Raw genomic sequence first — 21042 nt, forward strand, 5'->3', positions numbered from 1 at the left:
GAGTGATTGGCCTAGCCATTCGGGGCCCCAGCTAATGGGGAGCCAGATGAGAGGCGTGGTCCCGGGAGTGACAGGGAACCATCGAGAATGGTCAAGGCTGTCCATGGAGGATTGGCTGGGGGGACCACGTGACGAAGGGATTAAGAGAGAGTGAGGGAGAACGATCGGGAGCAGACTGGGAACCGACAAGAGCAGGGTCACGCGCGGACGGGGGCTCTGGGTGCCACGTGCGCGGTGGGGACTTAGTGTAAAGTCTGTCCTCTCTCCGTTGTCTGCCAGCAACGGAGAGTGAGTGAGTAAAGTGTATTGTGGAAGTGGAAATAAAAAGGACTGATTCCGAAGCCGTCTCAGGAAGGATTATTACACTGGTGTCAGAAGTGCTTCTGCGACTGTTTGGACGATCGTCAAGATGTCTAAACACCCCAGAAAAAAGAACCTGCCCGTGCCTCTATCGGAGGAAGAGGTCGAGACAGATGAAGATGAGCTGTTGGGAGCTACAGCCCTTATGCCGCCTGCTGATGACACTCTCCTCGACGCCTCTCAGCGTCGACCGGGGGAGGATGCGACCGCCGCAGGAACAAAAGACGAATGGCGGCTGATGGCGGAGCAGATTGAGTCGTTGCGCGCCATTCTGCTAAGCCTGGTGACCGCGGTGGCGTCCTCACCAGCCGTGGGTCGCCAGATCGCCGATCTGCTGGACGCCGTGGGAAGGGGTCCTGCAAAGGAATCGGAGTCCGCCATTGCTCCTGCCACGCGGGAGGACGCCGTCGTCTTGGGTGGGGTGGCTGCGCCGGAGTCGTCAGCCGCCATTTTGGGTGCGCCTACCACCACGCGGCCGCCGGACGCCATTTTGCCTGCAACGAGTGGAGAGTAGGAACGGCAGTCGGACACGCCCGTGGCGCGCGCCTGCCACCGCGGACATCGCCTTCCACAAATTAAAGAATTTATCGCCGGGGGCGATTGGAGTGCTTTTACGTGGCGCTTCGAGTCAGCTTTTAGATCTGTGAACTGGACGAAGGAAGAAGCGCTGGGAGCGCTACCTACACTGCTCGATGATGTGTCTCTGGGAGTCTTCCGCTCCATCTCGGCGTCCAAGAAGAAGACACTGCAGGATGCGTTCGCAGAGATGGCGGAATTTTATGACCCACCGACATCGGCCACCAGAAAATTTATGTCGCGTCGCCGAGCACCGGAGGAATCGCCGTTGGCTTATCGGGGGGCGTTGATGGCGCTGGCCATGGCTGCCTACCCCGACGCAACGGCCGATCATTTGGATCCACTCATCCTTTCCCGTATGCTGGAGTTGTCTCAGGAGCTCAACATCTCTCTACCAGTGTGCGGCCACGAACCGCTTTCATTGCGGTGGGTGGCGCGCTGCCTGGACGCTAAGTTTAATATCAAGCGTTGGGACCAGATGGCGGCGTGGACGGGGAAACCCGATATCGACGGGCCACCTCTGGGGTGGTCTCCGCGACTGGTTGTCCACTGCTCCGACAACTCGGGCGACGACGACATTCTGGCTGCTGCTGTCCCGCATAGGATTCCAGGACGGCGGCTGTGCGACCAGCGTGGCGACTACACGGGCCGGCCGCGTGCAAGGGCCTGGTCGTCCGACCACCGGCCGACGTCGGCCACGTGTTTCAAGTGCGGCAGACGGGGCCACTTCGCCCGTGACTGCCGCTGCCGACCTCTGCTGTCGCCTCTTCCGCCAAGGGGACCTCCATCTCCTCCATCTGCTGCGGAGCTGCAACAACCTCGGGCGAGTCGGCACAAATCGGACACCCGGCAGGTCTTGTCACATCACTCATCCACTCGCACTCATTCTTACACTCCTAAGGATAATTTTACTTCTCCTGCTCCATTGACACGCTCTGCTACACAGTGGAAGAAATTGGCTCGCAGGATTGTGGCTGCGGCGTCGGGCTCGTCGACGGTACGGGGTACCATCGACGGCGTTGACGTCCGTATCTTGGTGGACACTGGCGCATCGGCTACCATCATTTCAGATGTTATTTTTCATTTGTTGTCCATTCCTGCGTCGCGGATACGCAAGGTTAATGATGCGTGTGTTGCCGCCAATGGGGGAAGCATGGGTATCTGCGGTCAGGTAAATGTGAGCATCGCTATCGGAAATATTACCGCCGCAGGACCTGTGTTAATTTCTCGCTCGCTAGCTGTTCCATGCTTGTTGGGTACTGATTTCCTGCGCCGGATGCCGCTGAGAATACGGGTCGACCAGCACTGTTTGGAAATGCCGGGGGGTCGTAGGATGGCATTCCTGCCTTCCCTGCTGGCCAATGCGCCTACAGGTAATGCAGTTACTGCGTCGTTGCTGCTACGGTGGAGGTTCCGTCCGGAGCGCAAATGCTCATCCCGCTGCTTTACCGAAAACCCCTTCAAATGGGAAGGGATGCAAAGGGCGTGCTATTATCCCCATCCAATTCGGTATCTAAATCTTTTTTTTTGGCGGCGGCACAAACGATCGTGCGCCCAGGTCAGGCATCTTTCATACAGGTCTTGAATGGGGGACCTGACCGCGTTGTTGTTCCGGAGGGATCGGTGCTGGCTCACACCACTACCGATTTCGCCTCTTGTGACAAAACGCCGCGCGCTCGGATGCCCGCGGGTGGGCCTCCACACGATCGTTCACAAGAACGCTGGATCGCAGATTTATGCGGAGAGAATTCTTCCTTGTGAAATGAACATAGGAACGCCTTGCGTTCACTATTACTACGGTACGCTGATGTTTTCAGCAGAAATGATTTGGACCTCGGCCGCACGTCGCTTTTGTCACACCATATTGACACCGGTGCGGCGCCTCCCGTCTGTATGCACCTTCACCGCATGAGCCCGGCGGAAAGGGAACACGTGCGCGGGGCAGTAGATGAACTGCTGGCGGCGGATATTATTTCGCCGTCCAACAGCCCTTGGGGCGTTTCCGTCGTTCTGGTTAAGAAGAAAGATGGTGGTATGAGGTTTTGCGTTGATTTCCGCCGGTTGAACAAAATTTCGGTAGCGGACGCGTACCCCTTACCGAGGATGGATGACTCATTGGATGCTTTATCGGGTGCTAAATTCGTTTCCACCCTTGACCTGTCATCGGGCTTCTGGCAGCTTCCCCTCGATGACGAGTCTAAAGCCAAAACGGCATTCCGCACGCCGCAAGGCTTCTTTGAATTTAATCGGTTGCCTATGGGCCTGAACGCGGCTCCGGCGACGTTTCAGCAGCTCGTGGAATTGGTATTGGCGGGATTACAGTGGGAAACGTGCCTCATATATCTAGACGATATAATTGTCTTTAGCCGCACGTTCGAGGAACACCTCCAACGCCTTGAGACAGTTTTTCAAAGAATGCGCGCGGCTGACCTTAAGTATAAACCTAAGAAATGCCACCTTCTGCAACACTCCGTCCGTTACCTGGGTCATATTGTCAGTTCGGACGGTGTATCCACTGACCCTCTGAAAACGAAATGTGTACGTGAGTGGCCCACACCCACTTCGGTGGGTGATGTTTGGCGGTTTATTGGATTCGCTTCCTATTATCGCCGCTTCGTTAAGAACTTTGCGACGTTGGCAAAACCATTACACGTTCTAACTGGCAAAAATCAAAAAAGTTCCTTTATGGCACTTCGGGACCACCTCACCACGGCGCCTACGCTAGATTACCCAGATTTCTCGCAGCCGTTCATCCTTGATACGGATGCTAGTGATATCGGCATTGGGGCCGTTTTGTCGCAACTCAAGGACGGGGTTGAGAGAGTGGTGGCTTACGGCAGCAGGGTTCTATCCCCTGCGGTAATGCGCTATTGCGTGACAAGGCGGGAACTTTTGGCAATTGTCCATTTTGTTCAATTGTACCGGCCTTATCTGTATGGACGGAAATTCCTGGTCCGCACTGATCATGCGGCTTTGCAATATTCCCTCAAATTGGATCAGCCGTCAGGCCAATTGGCCCGGTGGTTGGAATCGTTACAGGAATTTTCCTTCGATATAACATACTGAAAGGGGGCCCGTCACGCGAACGCTGATGCGCTCTCAAGGCTGCCGCTCGTTCCTCCGTGCACTTGCCTGACGGGCACGCACTGCTGCGCGGCACCGCCCACGTCGCCCTGCCCGGTTATGGGGGCGATAGCGAATGAGGACGACGCAGGGGCGAAAGTGAAGGAGGAGGACCAGCAGGTGTTGGTGGACACCGATGATGCCTTACGGCTGCCGCACGCGGTCTGGTTGCGCGAGCAGGAGGCCGATGCCTCACTGTCTCCGCTACGGAAATTGGTAGGGAAACAGAAATCTCAATTGGCGGGCTGGAAGTGGCAGATGTTCCGAGGTAAGTCGGGATTGTTTATGTGTACCGACGGGTTGTCTGACCGACCATGCTTGGTAGTGCCTACTTCGCTTCGCTACGACCTGCTCCGTGCTCTGCATGCTGATAAGTTGATGCACCTCGGCGTCCAAAAGACTGTGGCCGCGATGCAAAAGGATTTTTTCTGGGCCGGTATGACGGCAGACATCAATGACTTTGTCCGCTCATGCCATGATTGTGCAAAGAGGAAGCCACCTCGGAACCACTATGTACCACCATTGCGTTCCATTGAGGTGTCCCGTATCAACGAATTAGTTGCTCTCGACATTCTGGGGCCATTTCCCCCGTCGGCTAGGGGCAATAAATACCTTCTGGTCGGGGTGGAATATTTTTCTCGATGGCCGATGGCCTGGCCTCTGCCCGACCAAACGGCAGCGTCCATCACCGACGCTTTCTTGAACGGGTATGTCATGGACAAGGGGGCACCTGAGAGGCTGCTCACAGATCAAGGGCGGAATTTATCCTCTAAATTGCTTAGGGAAGTTTGTGACGCGCTAGGTACAAAGAAAGTTCACACCTCCCCATACCATCCACAAACAGATGGTATGGTGGAACGATTCAACCGTACCCTCTCGGCTATGCTTTGTCACACGGTCAGTGAAAAGCAAACCGATTGGGACCTGCACATACCAGGCGTCTTAGCGGCATACCGCATGGTTCCGCACACATCCACGGGATACTCACCTTTTTTAAAATCCTTTATATTAAGTCCGCTTGCTTGCGTGCTTGCGTGCTTGCTTTCTTGTTTACGACCGTGCAAATCTTTCGGTCGTTTTTTAACCCACTTCCCGTGATCCAATCGAGCTGACATTTTCCACACAGACTCGTTGTGCGAGACAATAAATGTTCGTGAAAAAAATTTCAAAAATTTTACCCTTATTAGGTAAAAAATATATATTTTACATTTATTCAAAAATAACTCATTCATGGCTTTGGCTGAACGTCACAGTGTAGGATCCCAGAGCGTAACCCCTCCACAGGCCCTGGCGGAGTAGCGCAGTTGGTAGCACCCTCGCTTCCCATGCCAAAGGTCGCGGGATCGATCCCCGCGTCCTCCACAGGCGAATATATTTTTAAATCCTTTATATTAAGTTCGCTTGCTTGCTTAGGACCGTGCAAATCTTTCGCTCGATTTTTAACCCACTTCCCGTGATCCAACCGAGCTGACATTTTCCACACAGACTCGTTGTGTGTGACAATGTTCGTGAAAATATTTTTTCCTAAATTTTACACTGTTTAGGGAAAACAAATTAAATATTTAATTACCAATTGCTTAATACTGGCAGACAATCATCTGACCCATAAGTGGCAGCCATCTCAAGCCAGAGGACGAGAAGACTCTAGCCGCCACGCATATAAAGGATTTATAGTGAAAAACTTTGTTTTTACGGGTTTACTTGTTTGATGTATGGCCATGAAAATGTTCCACCCATCGATGTGCAACTGGGTACGCCGAGTAAACGACCATCCCGCTCCTTGCCTGACCACCTGCGTGACTCGCTTGAACGAGTAACGGAGGCGCGAGAGGCTGCCCGGTGTGCGACGCCCGTGCTCAGGCAAGGAACGAACGGTATGCGCGTCGATCGCATACTCGCATGCCTTGGTCAGTGGGAGACCTGGCGTGGCTCCACTGCTCCCAGGTACCGGCGGGCACATCCCCCAAACTGCACAGGCCGTGGCGGGGGCCTGTGACGCTGGTAGATGTTCGGAACTCGCAAAGTATCCGCTTTCAGTACGGAAAACGTCGGTGGTATGTTCATTCCTCGCGACTTAAACCCTATGTTGACGCGCGTGTCAGTCCTTCATCCCCACTAGCTGACCTGCCGGGTTCTGCCGGGCCGACTACGCCGCTTGACACGCCCGTTGATCCCAGGGGGGACTGTGTTGTGCCTCCTACAGATGAACAGGTTCTGAGGGCTGAGGAAGCCCCCGCTGCTCACCCTCCAACGGGGCCCGCCCTGGACGTGACCAAGCACCAACAACCTACTTCTTCTTCGAGCCTACCACCTCCTGTCCATCCGGAAGCAAAGCGACCATGCGCTGGGAGCGGAGAGGGTCCCGCGTCGCGTACGCGGTCGAAATCTCTTCCGTTTCATTAACGTTTGATCGTTTCGCTAAATTCCCTGTCGTTACTGCGCTGCAGGGGCGCCCTAATGTATGTCGTAATTTTTCATGGGTGACTGTTTAAAATGTTGTTAGGCGCGGGGACGCCGGTTCACCCTCGTATTGTTAAACGCACCTTGGTGCCCTAATAAGATGTTTCGGAATTGGTTCATCACCCTTTTCCCAGCCGAGACGGCTAAATTTTTTTCACCGGGGGGGGGGGGTGATGTAATAACAGCCATAGAGGGTTCACGTGGGGATTGGCTTGCCGGTCCTGCTTTGTAGCCAATAAGGGTTGAGATAGGGAGCATGGCCCCGGCGTGATCACGTCATGTCATCAGGAGTGATTGGCCTAGCCATTCCGGGCCCCAGCTAATGGGGAGCCGGATGAGAGGCATGGTCCCGGGAGTGACAGGGAACCATCGAGAATGGTCAAGGCTGTCCATGGAGGATTGGCTGGGGGGACCACGTGACGAAGGGATTAAGAGAGATTGAGAGAGAACGATCGGGAGCAGACTGGGAAACGACAAGAGCAGGGTCACGCGTGTACGGGGGCTCTGGGTGCCACGTGCGCGGTGGGGAATTAGTGTGAAGTCTGTCCTCTCTCCGTTGTCTGCCAGCAACGGAGAGTGAGTGAGTAAAGTGTATTGTGGAAGTGGAAATAAAAAGGACTGATTCCGAAGCCGTCTCAAGAAGGATTATTACACATGGACTAGGAAAGAAGCACTCGAACACTTGGTGTTAAGCAATTTTTATTCTAAACAAACATATGACCTCTAAGATGCAAAGGCAAAGTATACGTCAGTAGATTCATCGGCAAGATTATGCAATTAACGAAAATAAATGACTAAAACATTTCTTATTCCTGTAACTCGACGGCAACAACTGCTTTGCACGATCAGTTGATATTGAACGCACCACCTTGAAATGGCAACCCTTTTTGAAACGCAAAGATAACTTTTTGAAAGTCTTATTCGTGTGCGTGTTGTGTGTGCGTTGTCCCTTTGTAAAATTAATTAAATTTTTCTTAGAGCCGGAAGTTGTGTCGTTAGCTTGTGGGGTGGCGGAGATACAACCAGCTCTTTAGAGGGCGTGGCGGCAGCGAGCCCGTGCTGTCTCCCTTTCTCCACTGCTCGATTGAGCGGCGTTGGCACGATGTCCGCCGTCGTGGTGCGCGATGATTCCGTCGTCGGATAGCGCGCAGCTCCTCCACGAGTCGGCACGACGCTCGGTGACGCCCGAGTCGTGCTGCTCGTGTGCTCTCTCTCTCTCTCTCTACTGCTAGATGAGTGGCGTCGGCACGATGCTCGCCGTCGTGGTGCGCGATGATATCGTCGTCACTCTCTCCTTGATCGCTGCCCGCTTCACACGGGCACTCGCCCTTACTTCAGGTTGTGTTGGCTCAGGCTCTGGACGACGCGGCTGTGCGCGCTCACTGGCTTGGAGCGCTCTGGAGATGAACGATGGCTCTTGTTGCTCATCCGCTGCTGCTCGTCCTTTGCGATGCTCGCTTGGTTGACGCTTGGCGATCTCCGCCCTTTCTACAGGTTGTTCGCTGGTCGTCACTCTGGCGATGAACGATGCTTCGTTCGTTGTTGGGTGGACGTTGGGTGTCTTTGTTGGCTCGAGAGTGATAGCTGGAATCTCCGTCAGCTTCACTCGCAGCTCGGCGACTCAGGGTAGCGATTCTTCTTAGGTGGTGCAGACCTCAGCTTGTCGATGCACGTCGCTACCCCGCGAACATCGTCATTCTGGATGACGGAAGAGCTTCTTCATTGTCGGCGTTGAGATGAGATGGGGCCGTAGCCCTGGAGATCTCTGGTGGGGGCCGTAGCCCCGGAGACGAGATGTCTTGAATGGATTTTTCCTCGGCTTATATCGGGAAAATCCACTCAGTTTTTCCGAGTTGTTCAAAGGCCGGGTCATATAACTTTCCCTTTGTTCGTGTGCGTTTCGTCCGTGTGTGTCGTGTGCGTGTCCGTCCGTATGTGTTTATGGGAGCTTTAAAGACCAGCTGTGTAATCATTCTGGAAGGAGGGGCGGGGGCTTCCTTGCGAACTGGCGTCACATGAGTTATCCATTAAACCAGACCGACGATTCGCGTTCGCCCCGAGGTTACACAATCACAATCATAATACACGTTTTGATTATGAATAATATTTGTCGCGAAAACCTACGCGTTAAGCGGGCTTAATGATCCCCTCCCTCGCTCTGGGCGTTATATCCTTTGTCTCACACAGCTTAAGTTGTTTTTGGTTTGGAAGTTAAAATGCGACTCATTTGGCTGCTTAGTATCATTGTGATTTGATTGTAAGTGACTCCATGCATGTCGTAGCCGTGTTCACGGTATTTCATCGTGGTTTGATCTCACTATGGGAAAATGTTATTTGCTCGCGTGCGAAAATCTTGCTGTCCGTGCTGCGGGGAGACAAAGACGGCTGTGCTCCGTCATTGGAGCACCCTGCGCGTGTGTTTACTTATTTATCTTTCTCGAGCCGTTGCCCGCTTGCCACGAACTTTATGAGGGTCATTTCCTGGCTTTGTGTGTGTGCTCCGTGGTCGTTCCTCTCGGAAAGACAAAGACGGCTGTGAGCTGCTTGCTTCCCCTGGAGTGTTGCGTTTTAGTTAATTATGATAGACTTCTCAGCCCTTAACTCTCCTAGGAGATCCACTCTAAATTCGTACTTATTATTTGACTTCTTGTTATAATTTAATCTTATATCCCGGGGGAATTTGTTTGTGTTTGGCTTAGGAGCGACCCTGACTGCCAAAATTATTATTTGATGCTTCGGCCCGGCCGCGTAGAAATTATTTAAAGGAAAATAATGTCAGTATTTAATTAACAAATGATGAATCGCGACCCTGGTGCAGACTGTAGTCTGGTTTCCAATTGGAGTGAGGATAGATAATGTTTGCTTAGTCTTCATGGCTAAGTTGGTAACTTTGTTTAACTAACATGGTTCAAAACCCGTCTGTGCTTTCTTGTTGTCAATGCTATTTTTTGGTAATAATATAATTATATATTTCTTCGTGGCGCCTGGTTTTTTTGTATTGTAAAAGGGCTTTTAAAGAATGGGTGTTATCCTAACCCCCGCTTGCAATTCCCCCCTCCCTTTTTCCTCTTGTGTGAAATTTATGACATTTTATTGCCATCTCTTTCATGCTTTCTGGCCTTTGAAGCGTGGTGTGTACGCCAGTTGGAAAACGGGTTTTTGTTCGTCTTTGTTCGCTCCCAAGTTGCCCCGTTTCTATTTTAAAAAATATTATATATGTTGGCAGAATATTTTTTTTATATTAATTAAACAAAAAAAGGGGTATAGACACAACATGCCCAAGCTCTGCAGTCCTCTATATATACTGTGGTGTTCTCAGCAGCGGTGGAAACGGGCCGGAATACCCGGAACGCCGTGTTGGGAGTGAAAATGTGAACCCTGTTACCGACTGCATTCACGGAAGGTAAAGGATTACATTTTTTATTTATTTACTGGGCCATTATAATCAATGTAAGTTGAACCTTTGCTCAACATATACTTTGCAGGAGCTTTGTTGCTAGGGAGGCAAGAAGCGATCAGACTCGGGTGAAGTATGGTTCTGTTGTAACTTGGGTTCAGCGTTGTTGCTTGTTTTACTTCTTAACGGAAACAAAAAACAACGAGGCCGAATTATTGTTATGCATATTCGGAATGTTTGCCGAAAGCTTCAGTTGATCGTTCGCAGTTTCCACGAAGGTTATATTTTTTTAACGAGAATTAGAATTGAAAACACGTGCAGATAAATATGAGTTTACCAAGCAAAAAAGTTCTGGAAGAGTGCAGTTTGTGCATTCCACCGGGTTCAGAGTGGGCAGCGTGCTAACGCTTTGTGCGAATATTGAATTCCCACTTCGGTCATTCGGATGCATTTGAAGCTACATTGTAACTTTCTGTGTCTCCCCATCTGCGCTCAGAGTCCCACTGAGAGCTGAGGTAACACCGAGCCTCCCTCGTGGTCACATAAAACATTCCAGGGGCCACATGCGGATCTGAGGGCTGTAATTTCAGAGCCCTGATCCCTGACTGCCTGAGCCTCCCACACCTCACTCAACGATCTCCCACACCTCACTCCCTTGTTCCCCACACTTCACTCCCCTGCCTCTGACACCTCAATTATTTTGCCTCCCTTACCTAACTCACTTCTCCTTCTAACGTTACTTGACCGAAATTAAATACGTAAAACAAGTAATCCTCTTTACTTCGGATGGCCATGAGGTCACATGCTCCGTGCCTGGATACGATGATTATTACACGTGACGAATCTCGCAACCTCACGTGCTAGGCCTCGGCAAGGTAGAGTAAAAGTTAAAAGGTAAAAACGAGCCTACTTTTACCATACCTTTTACCTTACCACAATACAATAACTCTACCCTACCTTTTACCCTTTAGCAGGTAAGGTAAGGTAAAAGGTAAAAAGCAACGAGCCTATCTTTACCCTACCTTTTACACTTACCCCATACAAATTTCCCGATTACAGGGTAATTACTGGGGTGCTACACATGCAAAAGGTTTATAACGGCCAATACTAGGTAGAGCGCTTTAGTCATATAGAATACTCTCGATTCCAATTTCACACGCTTTCTTTGAACTCACTCTGTCTGTTGTTGTTGTCGTTGTTGTATCCTCATATCTTGTAACTCAATTTTAACTCACTTCCCAATGTGGTATCGACTGCAAACTTGGTATACTTATGTCATACTGATGACAATACTATATTGTATCATAAAAAATATATGTATTTTTAAACATTATTTTTGATATGTTATGTTTCGGCTTGGGTCTAATTGTCCACGGTCAACTGACGTTGGCTGTAATTGGCCACGCTCCCTTACGTTATGGCAAGCTTCGGGGCCACTTCCTGGAGTCGTGGAGTTCTGCCATTACTCGTACATTTAATAAAAGCGTGTTTAAAAAAAAGTTTATTTTAATATTACTTATTAAATGGAGGCCACGGACTGCGCCACAGAGCTTTTAGCGGTAAACAAGGTACCGTGTTTACCGGGTAATACTCCACGTTACCTTTACCCTACCGGGTAATTCTTCCGAGCTACCTTAACCCTACCCTTTACCTTACCCTTTGGCATGTCGACACCTTTACCCTTTACCTTTGCCCTTTTACCCGGTAAAAAGGGTAAATTACCTTACCTTGCCGAGGCCTATCACGTGATGTGGAACGTCGTCTCTTCTAATGTTAGCACATTTCATGAGTGGCCGAGGTTCGAGAAAAAACCCCTAAAATCCAGAATCAGATGCGGAGGTGCTTAAACTAACACTTTTGTCTCCTGGCCACTTCGCAGCCCAGTGGTTTTGGAAACTTCACAAGTCTCCGTGTGATCCACCAACCCTCGTTCTAAGCTCTGGACCGCAGGCGCCCACTTTGCACACAGATGTATAGCGTAATTGCCAACCGTACCGATTAAAGCAAGTAGGCTGCTAATTTTCAAAACATTTCACTGCACGCTGATTTTGAAAGCAAAATTGGTCTAATATTTGTTTAGTGTTTTGCTATACAAGTGGTACGATTATCTTTGAATGTGGTATTCTGGAAGACTTTGCTGTTTTTTCCTGAATTTTTCTGTTGCTCGTAGTCACCTTAAGATGCTCCTTGTTCATGTTTTTGTTTGTTGCGGTTGCACCCGAGTCAAGAGCCGCACGGCTCACAGGGCTATAACTAATAATTTAAACTGAAATTGAATGAAAATTTAAACATCAGTAGCCTAACGCAAGTGTGCTATCGGCTCCTGTTCGTGCAGCTTAGGATGAGATGGGAGACCCGTTTGTTGTTATGTGCATCGTGGTACGTGCGTGTCGGGTTCATTGAGGTGGTTCATTCTATGCGTGCAAGATGCCCTCACCATGCTCGGCCTATAACTCGTTCACCGAGGCCACATTTTTGGTATCTATGTCCCTGACACTAGGGCAGAAAAAAGACACCATCTCCATACACATAAAGACACTTATATAATTCCCAACCCTCAGTGTCACACGGAGAAAATTGAAGGATGAAATTAAAACCTAAAAAAAACCTCAGAAATTAATTAATTACTCGTTTTATTTATGTATGCTTCATATTCAAATAATGACGAAACAGTCACATATTTGCCAATAAAGAAAACTGACGTATTCTTTTTTCATGGGCCGATCTGAATCTTGGACCGTGGTTAAATGTCCCCCCCCTTCCCCCGCTAAATCCAGGCCATGATATTCAGTGCGTAACATAATGTGTCTTCCACGAAGAAAAACAAACCCAAACTTCAATTGAGCGATAGCCTTGTTCATGAGATAGTGCATCTCAGTGGACCCGCTGCTTCTTTTCTAATTAGTTAAATAATTTATTAATTTATTTGACCACATCAATAGAGCCCGCGGGATGAAATGAAGCTCGTATGTAAATACGAGTGTGGAATAACAGTTCGGTTACCAACGTCCCGGTTTGCCCTGGACAGACCTGGTGGCAGCCAGAAGTTGTTGTGAAAATTAGGAGGATTTTGTCTCCGGTAATTTGTTTTTAAACTGGCCACGTGCTGCACTTATGATCGGGGCAGAGAGCGGGGCTACGCGAGTAGCATCATCAGGTTGTTGACAGGAGCTCAGATCCCATGAGGCTTGAGACTTACTGAGGCTGTTGTTCCGATGTGTGGGTGGGGTGGAGGACGGGGGGGGGTTAGTTATCTTTAAAGAATGTGCTTAGCAATACATAAAGCGTGATGACACACACATACACTCATTATCTTCTTGGCTTACTCTTTAAGCGCATTAAAGTTGGACGTTTACGCCCACAAGCTGCGTGTGTTTTTACTCACTAAGCATCATTTCCTGGGGGTTTTCTATGTGTGTGTCTGTTGCGGTGAGTTTTGGGTGGGTTGCGCGTGTGTGTACTTTGGGGGCGGGGGTGTGGGCGGTGAAAGTTTATACAGAGCAGCGGCAGCAGAAGAAGAATAAAAAGGGGGAACAGGTGGAAACCCGACCGACGTATCCAGCCAGAGCCGACGGACAGAAATCCTCGTTCAGCTCATTAACACATCTCGTGAGTGAGACGACGGCATCGAGGAGACGACGATGTTGACGATGACTTCTGCCACGTTGTTCTTCTACCTCCTGGCGTACACGGCCATCACCTGCAACTCGCAAGAAGACACGGGTGAGTGAGAGTCGAAAGGGGGGGGGTGATGTGAAGTTTTTAACGTACTGCTACTGCTTGCTTGCGTACAATGGGTTTTTGTAGCGCGGTTATTGGCGACTGTTTGTCAACCCCGTGTGGTTTTGGGCGTGTGTGTACACCCGCCTGTTCGGTGTTGATGTTCCGACGTTTCGCTCCACGTTGCCGGGGGAGCTTCTGCAGCACTCGAATCAATGAAGACGGCTCCCGAAGAATGGTTCGGGGCGAGGTGGCCGGTATAGGGAGACGTTCATGGAAAGAGACTCCCAGCTCGTGCGGCGAAACGTCGGACAATCTTGGCGAATAACAAGAAGAAGAAGAACCACGCGGCACAACTCTAGAGTTGGTTCGACCAAGTCTTTGTGCCGTGTTCTTTGTGGACGCGTGTCCGTCCCGTAAGTGTATCTCTGTACGTGCGTGTCGGGGAGCGGTGGTTGTGGAGGTGAGCGCGTTTGCGTTACGGATCCCTCCTCAAATTTGTCGTTTAGTTTAATTCCAAAAAAAACTAAAACTAAATCTTCCACCCGCCGCCTGATCCCACAGCAGATGCACAGTCGACACATGACTTCCAATATGTGCCCTGACGGTAGACACTAAAACCTATATTGAAAAAAAAATCCTTTTTTTCTACCAGGTAAGGCCCACTGAGTTATACAGCTATTTTTCTTAACAGTTATAATTGTCTGATAGTTCAATGAAGTAGCTTATCACGTGGAAATTTAAAGCGGCCACATACTCTTGGTTCTTTCGGTAAAGTCACGTAGAAGGGAAGTAATAAAATAATAAAACTAAAACATAATAAAATAATTCTCACGACGTTTCGGCCACAACGCAAGCAGCCGTCCTCAGGTGAAGAAACAGGTCTGTCGAGAAATCGAAATTTAAACTCAATTAGATCGTGGAATGCAATATACCAATATTAATGATTAAAACACTTTCCAATAACTGCATATACTTTGCAATGCTATTATGATGACATGAATCACAAATGTGGTTTTGTAACATGATCAGTAACAAACAAAACATTTACAAAAACTTAAATCTACGTATGGATGCATGGAGATACACATTTAGAATTATATTGAGAGACAGAAATAGGAACACGTGAATTAGGGAATATATGCAGTTTTAAGACAATTATAACTGATAATTGTTTTTTTACCCTTCTAGCTGGCAACAAAACTGACAGTTTTTTACAAGAAGTCATGTTTGCATAGACCACAATACCTGCAGCCATAATGCAAACAAAAACATAACTATGATAATATATAGCTGTCCTTGAAGTTGATTGGTCCACACCCGAGACAGTTTTCCTCTGGTCCAACCCATGTGAGACTAGGCTCTAAGGAATCTGGATTTGAAGTTTTCGTGACTGCAGGGATCCATACTCTTTGGTTCTTTCGGTAAAGTCACGTAGGTATAAAATAAAATACATTAAATCACGACGTTTCGGGCGCAACACAAGCGTCCGTCATCAGGTGGGACAACCACAGCAAGAAACAATTGCTGAAACGTCGTGATTTAATTTATTTGTTTTATTTTATACCTACGTGACTTTGCCGAAATAACCGAAGAGTATAGTTACGCACTGCTTTTTACGATTGTGCTCGTGATGATTTAAAAATACACATAACTTATCGGGATGAGGAGGTCATGTGCTGGTGTGTTATATTACAGGTAATGCAATTTTAATATCCGCCGGTCTCATTATTAATTGTTCAAAAACCTCACGTGCAATCGGGGACCCGGTGAATTGTGTATTTTTTTGTGCGTGGGCGTAATTCATCTTGCATTCTAAAATACATCGTGACCGGGGCTTCTAGGGAGGGAGAGAAGAGAGAGAATGTTTGCAATGGTTTAGAGTTCTGCATTGTGAATTAAAAAAGGGCGTATTTCCCCCGTGTGTTTTTTTTTCTCCGGATTGCACCGCGTGGCTATTCGGGCACCGAAGTTTCAATCCGCGTCCCGTGAGCTTCTTCTACAAGAACTCACGGAGTCGCTCGCGCGCGCGGTCTCTCTCAGCTTCGTAGTCGCCGTTTTGCTGCTGTTGATGATGATGTTTGGTGTCGACCGGCCGAAGTTCACCGTTAGCTTCGTCACACGTGTGGCATACGAGCTGGTCGCGTGTGCATATGTTGTGATACCGGAGATGGCTCTCTTGTAGGGGTCCTTTGCCTATACTAGTTTCAGCGGCATTGGTTCGAGCAAGCATGACTCTGCTGGTGAGACGCTGAATATCAAAACTGGTCCAGAGTTTGCTTGTATCGAACAGTGCTGCTGTTAAGATGCGATTCCCAGAAGGCCGTGCAGCCAATGAGATGCAGGAAAAATACAAAATTAACTTTTTTGTGGAGGGACAAATTTGGGAAAGATGTATTATTTATTTAGCATGCCAGGGTGATGCACCTTAATATAATCGAGGGAAAACATGTAACTATGCCCAATCAGTTGCTGAAGAAGCTCCCAGCATATGGAGCAATAACGTCGGACATCACACTGAACAGCACGGGGCCCAACCTGTAAACACGTGTGAGACCTTTGCCAGGACAACCACAAAAAGCTGCATGGTGGTTATCTTACGTGCATGTTTAATCGCCCCTTAGCCATGTTTCACACTCCACCTAGTTATGTATTTGACATTTTAGCTTCGCCAATAAAACATGAGGGTGATCGGATTCACCGACCTTATAAAAAGCGCCGAGTTCGTGACAACACGTTAAGTAATATTCTTGGTTCTTTCGGTAAAGTCACGTAGAAGGGAAATAATAAAATAATATTAATATTTATTTCTTATATAAATATTATTTTATTATTTCCCTTCTACGCGGCTTTACCGAAAGAACCAAGAATATGAATCCCTGCAGTCACGAAAGCTTTAAAATTACGTTACGTGATGTTTTAAAAATAAGAATATTTAATGGTGTAGTTATAAACCATTTGAGTTAACCGTCCAACTGAATTTGTTGGCTGTACACGGTGGAGAGTGCGCTAAAGCGACCTGTTAAACGGACGGTGTAGATTTAAGAGGGAAAACGGCAGTGAAAAACAATGTCACTATCTGAGCAGAAAAACAAGGTTATTTAAAATGTCACGCTGCGCTTAAGAGTTTATCTTGCACCCCTCGACCCTTCCAAGGGCATGTCGGTCTATCGTTATTATGATGGTGACGGTAAAACACGTTTGTATGTGAAAAATGTAAAACATGAGCGAAGGATGAATGCCACTCCTTATCAAATGTTTGTTTTATGGAAAAAGTTGCTCTATCATTATTATGATGATCATGATGATGGCAATATATTGCTTTCGTTTGTCCACGCACACGTTTGTTCGTGAAAAATGCAAAACATGAGCGAAGGATAAATGCCACTCCTTATCAAATTGTTGTTTTATTGAAAAAGTTGCTCTATCATTATTTTATTATGATGATGGCAATAACATTGTTTTCGTTCGCCCGCGCACACGTTTGTTCGTGAAAAATGCTGAAACATTCGTGAAGAATAAATGAAGAACAAAAAACCTCCACTCATCCGGGCCAGTACAAGTACATTATAAAACAATGACAACTATTTATGAGATACGAGCATGCAGACGTGGAAGGTTACGTCGACATTGTTGAAGTTTCCTTGGTTTTGTCAAGGGTATAAAGTCAGTGGAGGGAGCGTTCATGCAGCGGCTGGTGCACTGTACTACGAACCGAGTGACCTGATTTCGACTGCCTCACACGGCAAAGACAGGCAGTAGCGAATGATGTGTGAACCTCTCCTGCCCCCCCCCCTCCATAGCTTCACCAAGCCCGCTCCTCTCTTTTTTTCCTTTTACGATCAGAGGAAACAAGAAGATGCTCGGTGTAGTCGGCACTTTGCTTCGTTCATCATTTCGGTTTTTTTTATGCTTTGCTTTATGTAACCCCCCCCCCCCTTTTTAATGAAAAATTTCACGAAATAAATCACGCTCTGCTCTCCTTACCCCTTCCCTCTCTCTCTACCCCCTCTCTCTCTCTACCCCCCTCTCTCTACCCCCCCTCTCTCTACCCCCTCTCTCTCTACCCCCCTCTCTCTACCCCCCTCTCTCTACCCCCTCTCTCTCTACCCCCATCTCTCTCTACCCCCTCTCTCTACCCCCCTCTCTCTACCCCCTCTCTCTCTACCCCCCCTCTCTCTACCCCCTCTCTCTCTACCCCCCTCTCTCTACCCCCCTCTCTCTACCCCCTCTCTCTCTACCCCCATCTCTCTCTACCCCCTCTCTCTACCCCCCTCTCTCTACCCCCTCTCTCTCTACCCCCTCTCTCTATACCCCCTCTCTCTACCCCTCTCTCTACCCCCTCTCTCTCTACCCCCCTCTGTCTATACCCCCTCTCTCTCTCTACCCCCTCTCTCTCTACCCCCTCTCTCTCTACCCCCCTCTCTCTACCCCCCTCTCTCTACCCCCTCTCTCTCTACCCCCCTCTCTCTCTACCCCCCCCCTCTCTCTACCCCCCCCCTCTCTCTACCCCCTCTTTCTACCCCCTCTCTCTCTACCTGCTCTCTCTACCCCCTCTCTCTACCCCCTCTCTCTCTACCCCCTCTCTCTATACCCCCTCTCTCTACCCCTCTCTCTCTCTACCCCCTCTCTCTATACCCCCCTCTGTCTATACCCCCTCTCTCTCTCTACCCCCTCTCTCCCTACCCCCTCTCTCTCTACCCCCCTCTCTCTACCCCCTCTTTCTACCCCCCTCTCTCTCTACCTGCTCCCTCTACCCCCTCTCTCTACCCCCTCTCTCTACGCCCTCTCTCTACCCCCTCTCTCTACCCCCCTCTCTCTATACCCCCCTCTCTCTTTACCCCCCTCTCTCTCTACCCCCCTCTCTCTATACCCCCTCTCTCCCTACTCCATGTCTATGTTCCCCCTATGTATTCTCTGTAATATTTGTAATATTAGTATTATAAATATTTTTTATTTTTACTACGACAAGTGCCGCATCTGCACCCAGCCCTTCTCGCGGCCTCCGACGGGTAGCTACTCTCACCACACCGTGGTGCAGCATAGTCAAACGAATCCGCACGACACACGTGTATTGGGGAGACCTTCGTCTCGCAATGGATTGATAAAGGGGCCGTCAGTTATTACTTCTTTAACCCTGCGAATTCCCCGATCTTAAGACCTGCGGTTAAGACAATGGTGAATGCGGGCAAGGCTGCGCATGAACGCAAGCGCTAAAAGTGGCGCGCTGGTGTTCGGAATGAACCCTCGTCCACCACGTCCCGCGCGGCGTGCCGCTGGGAACTCTTGGCGTTTCGGCCACGGTGAGCCATGCGTCGGAGCCCCCCCCCTCTCTCCGGCGCACGCTACCACCCTCCTCTCCATGGGACATCGGTGAATGGCCGGGTGACTGCGGGCAAGCACGCTCTGTGGCAGTGAGATTTGGCACCGGCTGGTGGGAAAGCTCACACGTAAGAGGTTTTTTTTGGGGGCGGTTTGGATCTCATAAATAGATACATGTGTGCCGACAAATGGGTGACGAATTGGACACGTTTTGATTACGTGACAACCCTTACTAGTTGGTTGTGTCGGGTGGTGGTGGCGGGGTTTAACGACACATATATTTACGCGATCTAACCCCAAAAACCTCTTATGGACGATATTGGTTGCGAAAGCCTACGTGTTAAACTGGGAAGCTGACTGTCCATCGTGATGAACACGAGTGTAATGTTGCGAATGAACTTTGTTCGCAAGCCGTTAAGACGCTATTTCGGGGATTTCGTCATTGAAGCCTCTCGGCTCTCTAATGCGCGTCAACTGAAATAAACTCGCTAACTGTGTTCCTTTGACGAAAAATCACATTACAACAATAATAACGGCGTTGGTTTTTTTACTCTAATAATATTACATGCATGACAGGGTGAAATCAAAGAAGCATGAGTTTGCTTCATCATTAGCCATTTGCGATTTGTGACGTTAGGCAACGTGCAGTCGCATATTGCGATAGTTACATGCAAACAGATAACAGAGCTAATTCATTAATGAATATAACAATGTTACACCATTTATATTGTGATGGTGTTTTTGTTCTTTTTGTAAATATATTACATGAAAGCTATCGTGAGTTTTTTTTTGTATGAAGCAGCAGTATTAAATTACACGCTTTCAAATAGGGCACGGCGATATTTATTATGTCGGTGTACATAAATATATCCAGCGGTAAACATTATAACCCCTGCAAGCGTGGCGCGCAAGCTCTGAGTCTGGAGAGAAAACAATGAATTACATTTGTCAGATGAGAAGTTGATACAAAATTTGTTTTACCTCTTGTTTCGATTGAAAATGCACGGTTGCAATTTGCCAAATGTTTGTCAAGGCTAGCAAAAACTAATGCACGTACATATTGTATCTTTCAAATTACTATAATATTTGTAATAAGGGACTCGATCCTGGTTCTGTCTCCGTCGTCCTTTATTCGGGTTCTTACACTTTTCCCGCACGGCCCTCGCTCAGAGCTCTCTCCCTGGCAGCTCCGTAGCTGCCCTCGCTCCCGTAGCCTCCACACCTCTGCAGCTCCGCTGCAGACCCCTTGTGCATTCCTCCGGCTGCGATCACTGCAGCTCCATCGCTGCTCTTACTGCAGCTCCACTGCTGCCCGTCGTTCCTCCGCGCTTGGTCACCGCTGGCCGACGGTGCCAAGTCTTACTCCCCCGTGTGTGTGGCGATCTCGCCACTCCTCGACCTCCGCTCTGCGTGGCCTCACTCTAACTCCGTCTCCCACACTCTCCCGTCTCTTCCGGTATCTCTACCTTAAGACCTCACCCCTCTCACCCACGTGACCTAACTCCTCCCCCCATGACGTCATATCCGCGAAGCCGTTTACGCCCGCATTACACCACCCTCCCCCGTAGAGAAAATCCAGCCGACCTCGGCTGAACAATAACGAGACCAGTAATGTGAGCGAACACAACCATCACACATTTAAGGACAACGAAGCATATGTAATGTAGTAACTCGGCGGGAGACGACTTCACGGGTAACACACTCTTTATTTTATCAAACTCGTTCACAGGTGACTAACACCTACTTTGTATCTCGGGTGACAAACACCCACTTAGTATCTCGGGTGACAAACACCCACTTAGTATCTCGGGTGACAAACACCCACTTAGCTACTTGGCGACTAACGCCCACTGAGCTACTCGGATGACCAACATCCACTTAGTATCTCGGGTGACAAACACCCACTTAGCTACTCGGCGACTAACGCCACTGAGCTACTCGGATGACCAACATCCACTTAGCTACTCGGCGACTAACGCCACTGAGCTACTCGGGACACTCCCTGCCCGGGGTATCCGTCTCGACTGTGGGTCCCCAGCCCGACCCACGGGGGCGTCGGACCCCGGGTCCCACAGCCTCGCCTC

General features: G+C 49.1%; 1 protein-coding gene across 2 annotated transcripts in view; it reads left to right on the forward strand.

Moving 5' to 3' along the window:
• The first annotated feature begins 13409 nt into the window (after positions 1-13409).
• LOC144733037 (papilin-like) overlaps positions 13410-21042 on the forward strand; it is a 47100-nt gene continuing 39467 nt past the window's right edge. For both annotated transcript variants that reach the window (XM_078614764.1, XM_078614765.1), the window contains exon 1: positions 13410-13639. In XM_078614764.1, the coding sequence (XP_078470890.1) occupies positions 13558-13639 (82 nt within the window). In that variant the 5' untranslated portion in view covers positions 13410-13557. The remainder of the gene's footprint in view (positions 13640-21042) is intronic.

This window comes from Lampetra planeri, chromosome 45, assembly GCF_965212315.1.
Source record: "Lampetra planeri chromosome 45, kcLamPlan1.2.h2, whole genome shotgun sequence".
Classification (NCBI taxonomy): Eukaryota; Metazoa; Chordata; class Hyperoartia; order Petromyzontiformes; family Petromyzontidae; genus Lampetra; species Lampetra planeri.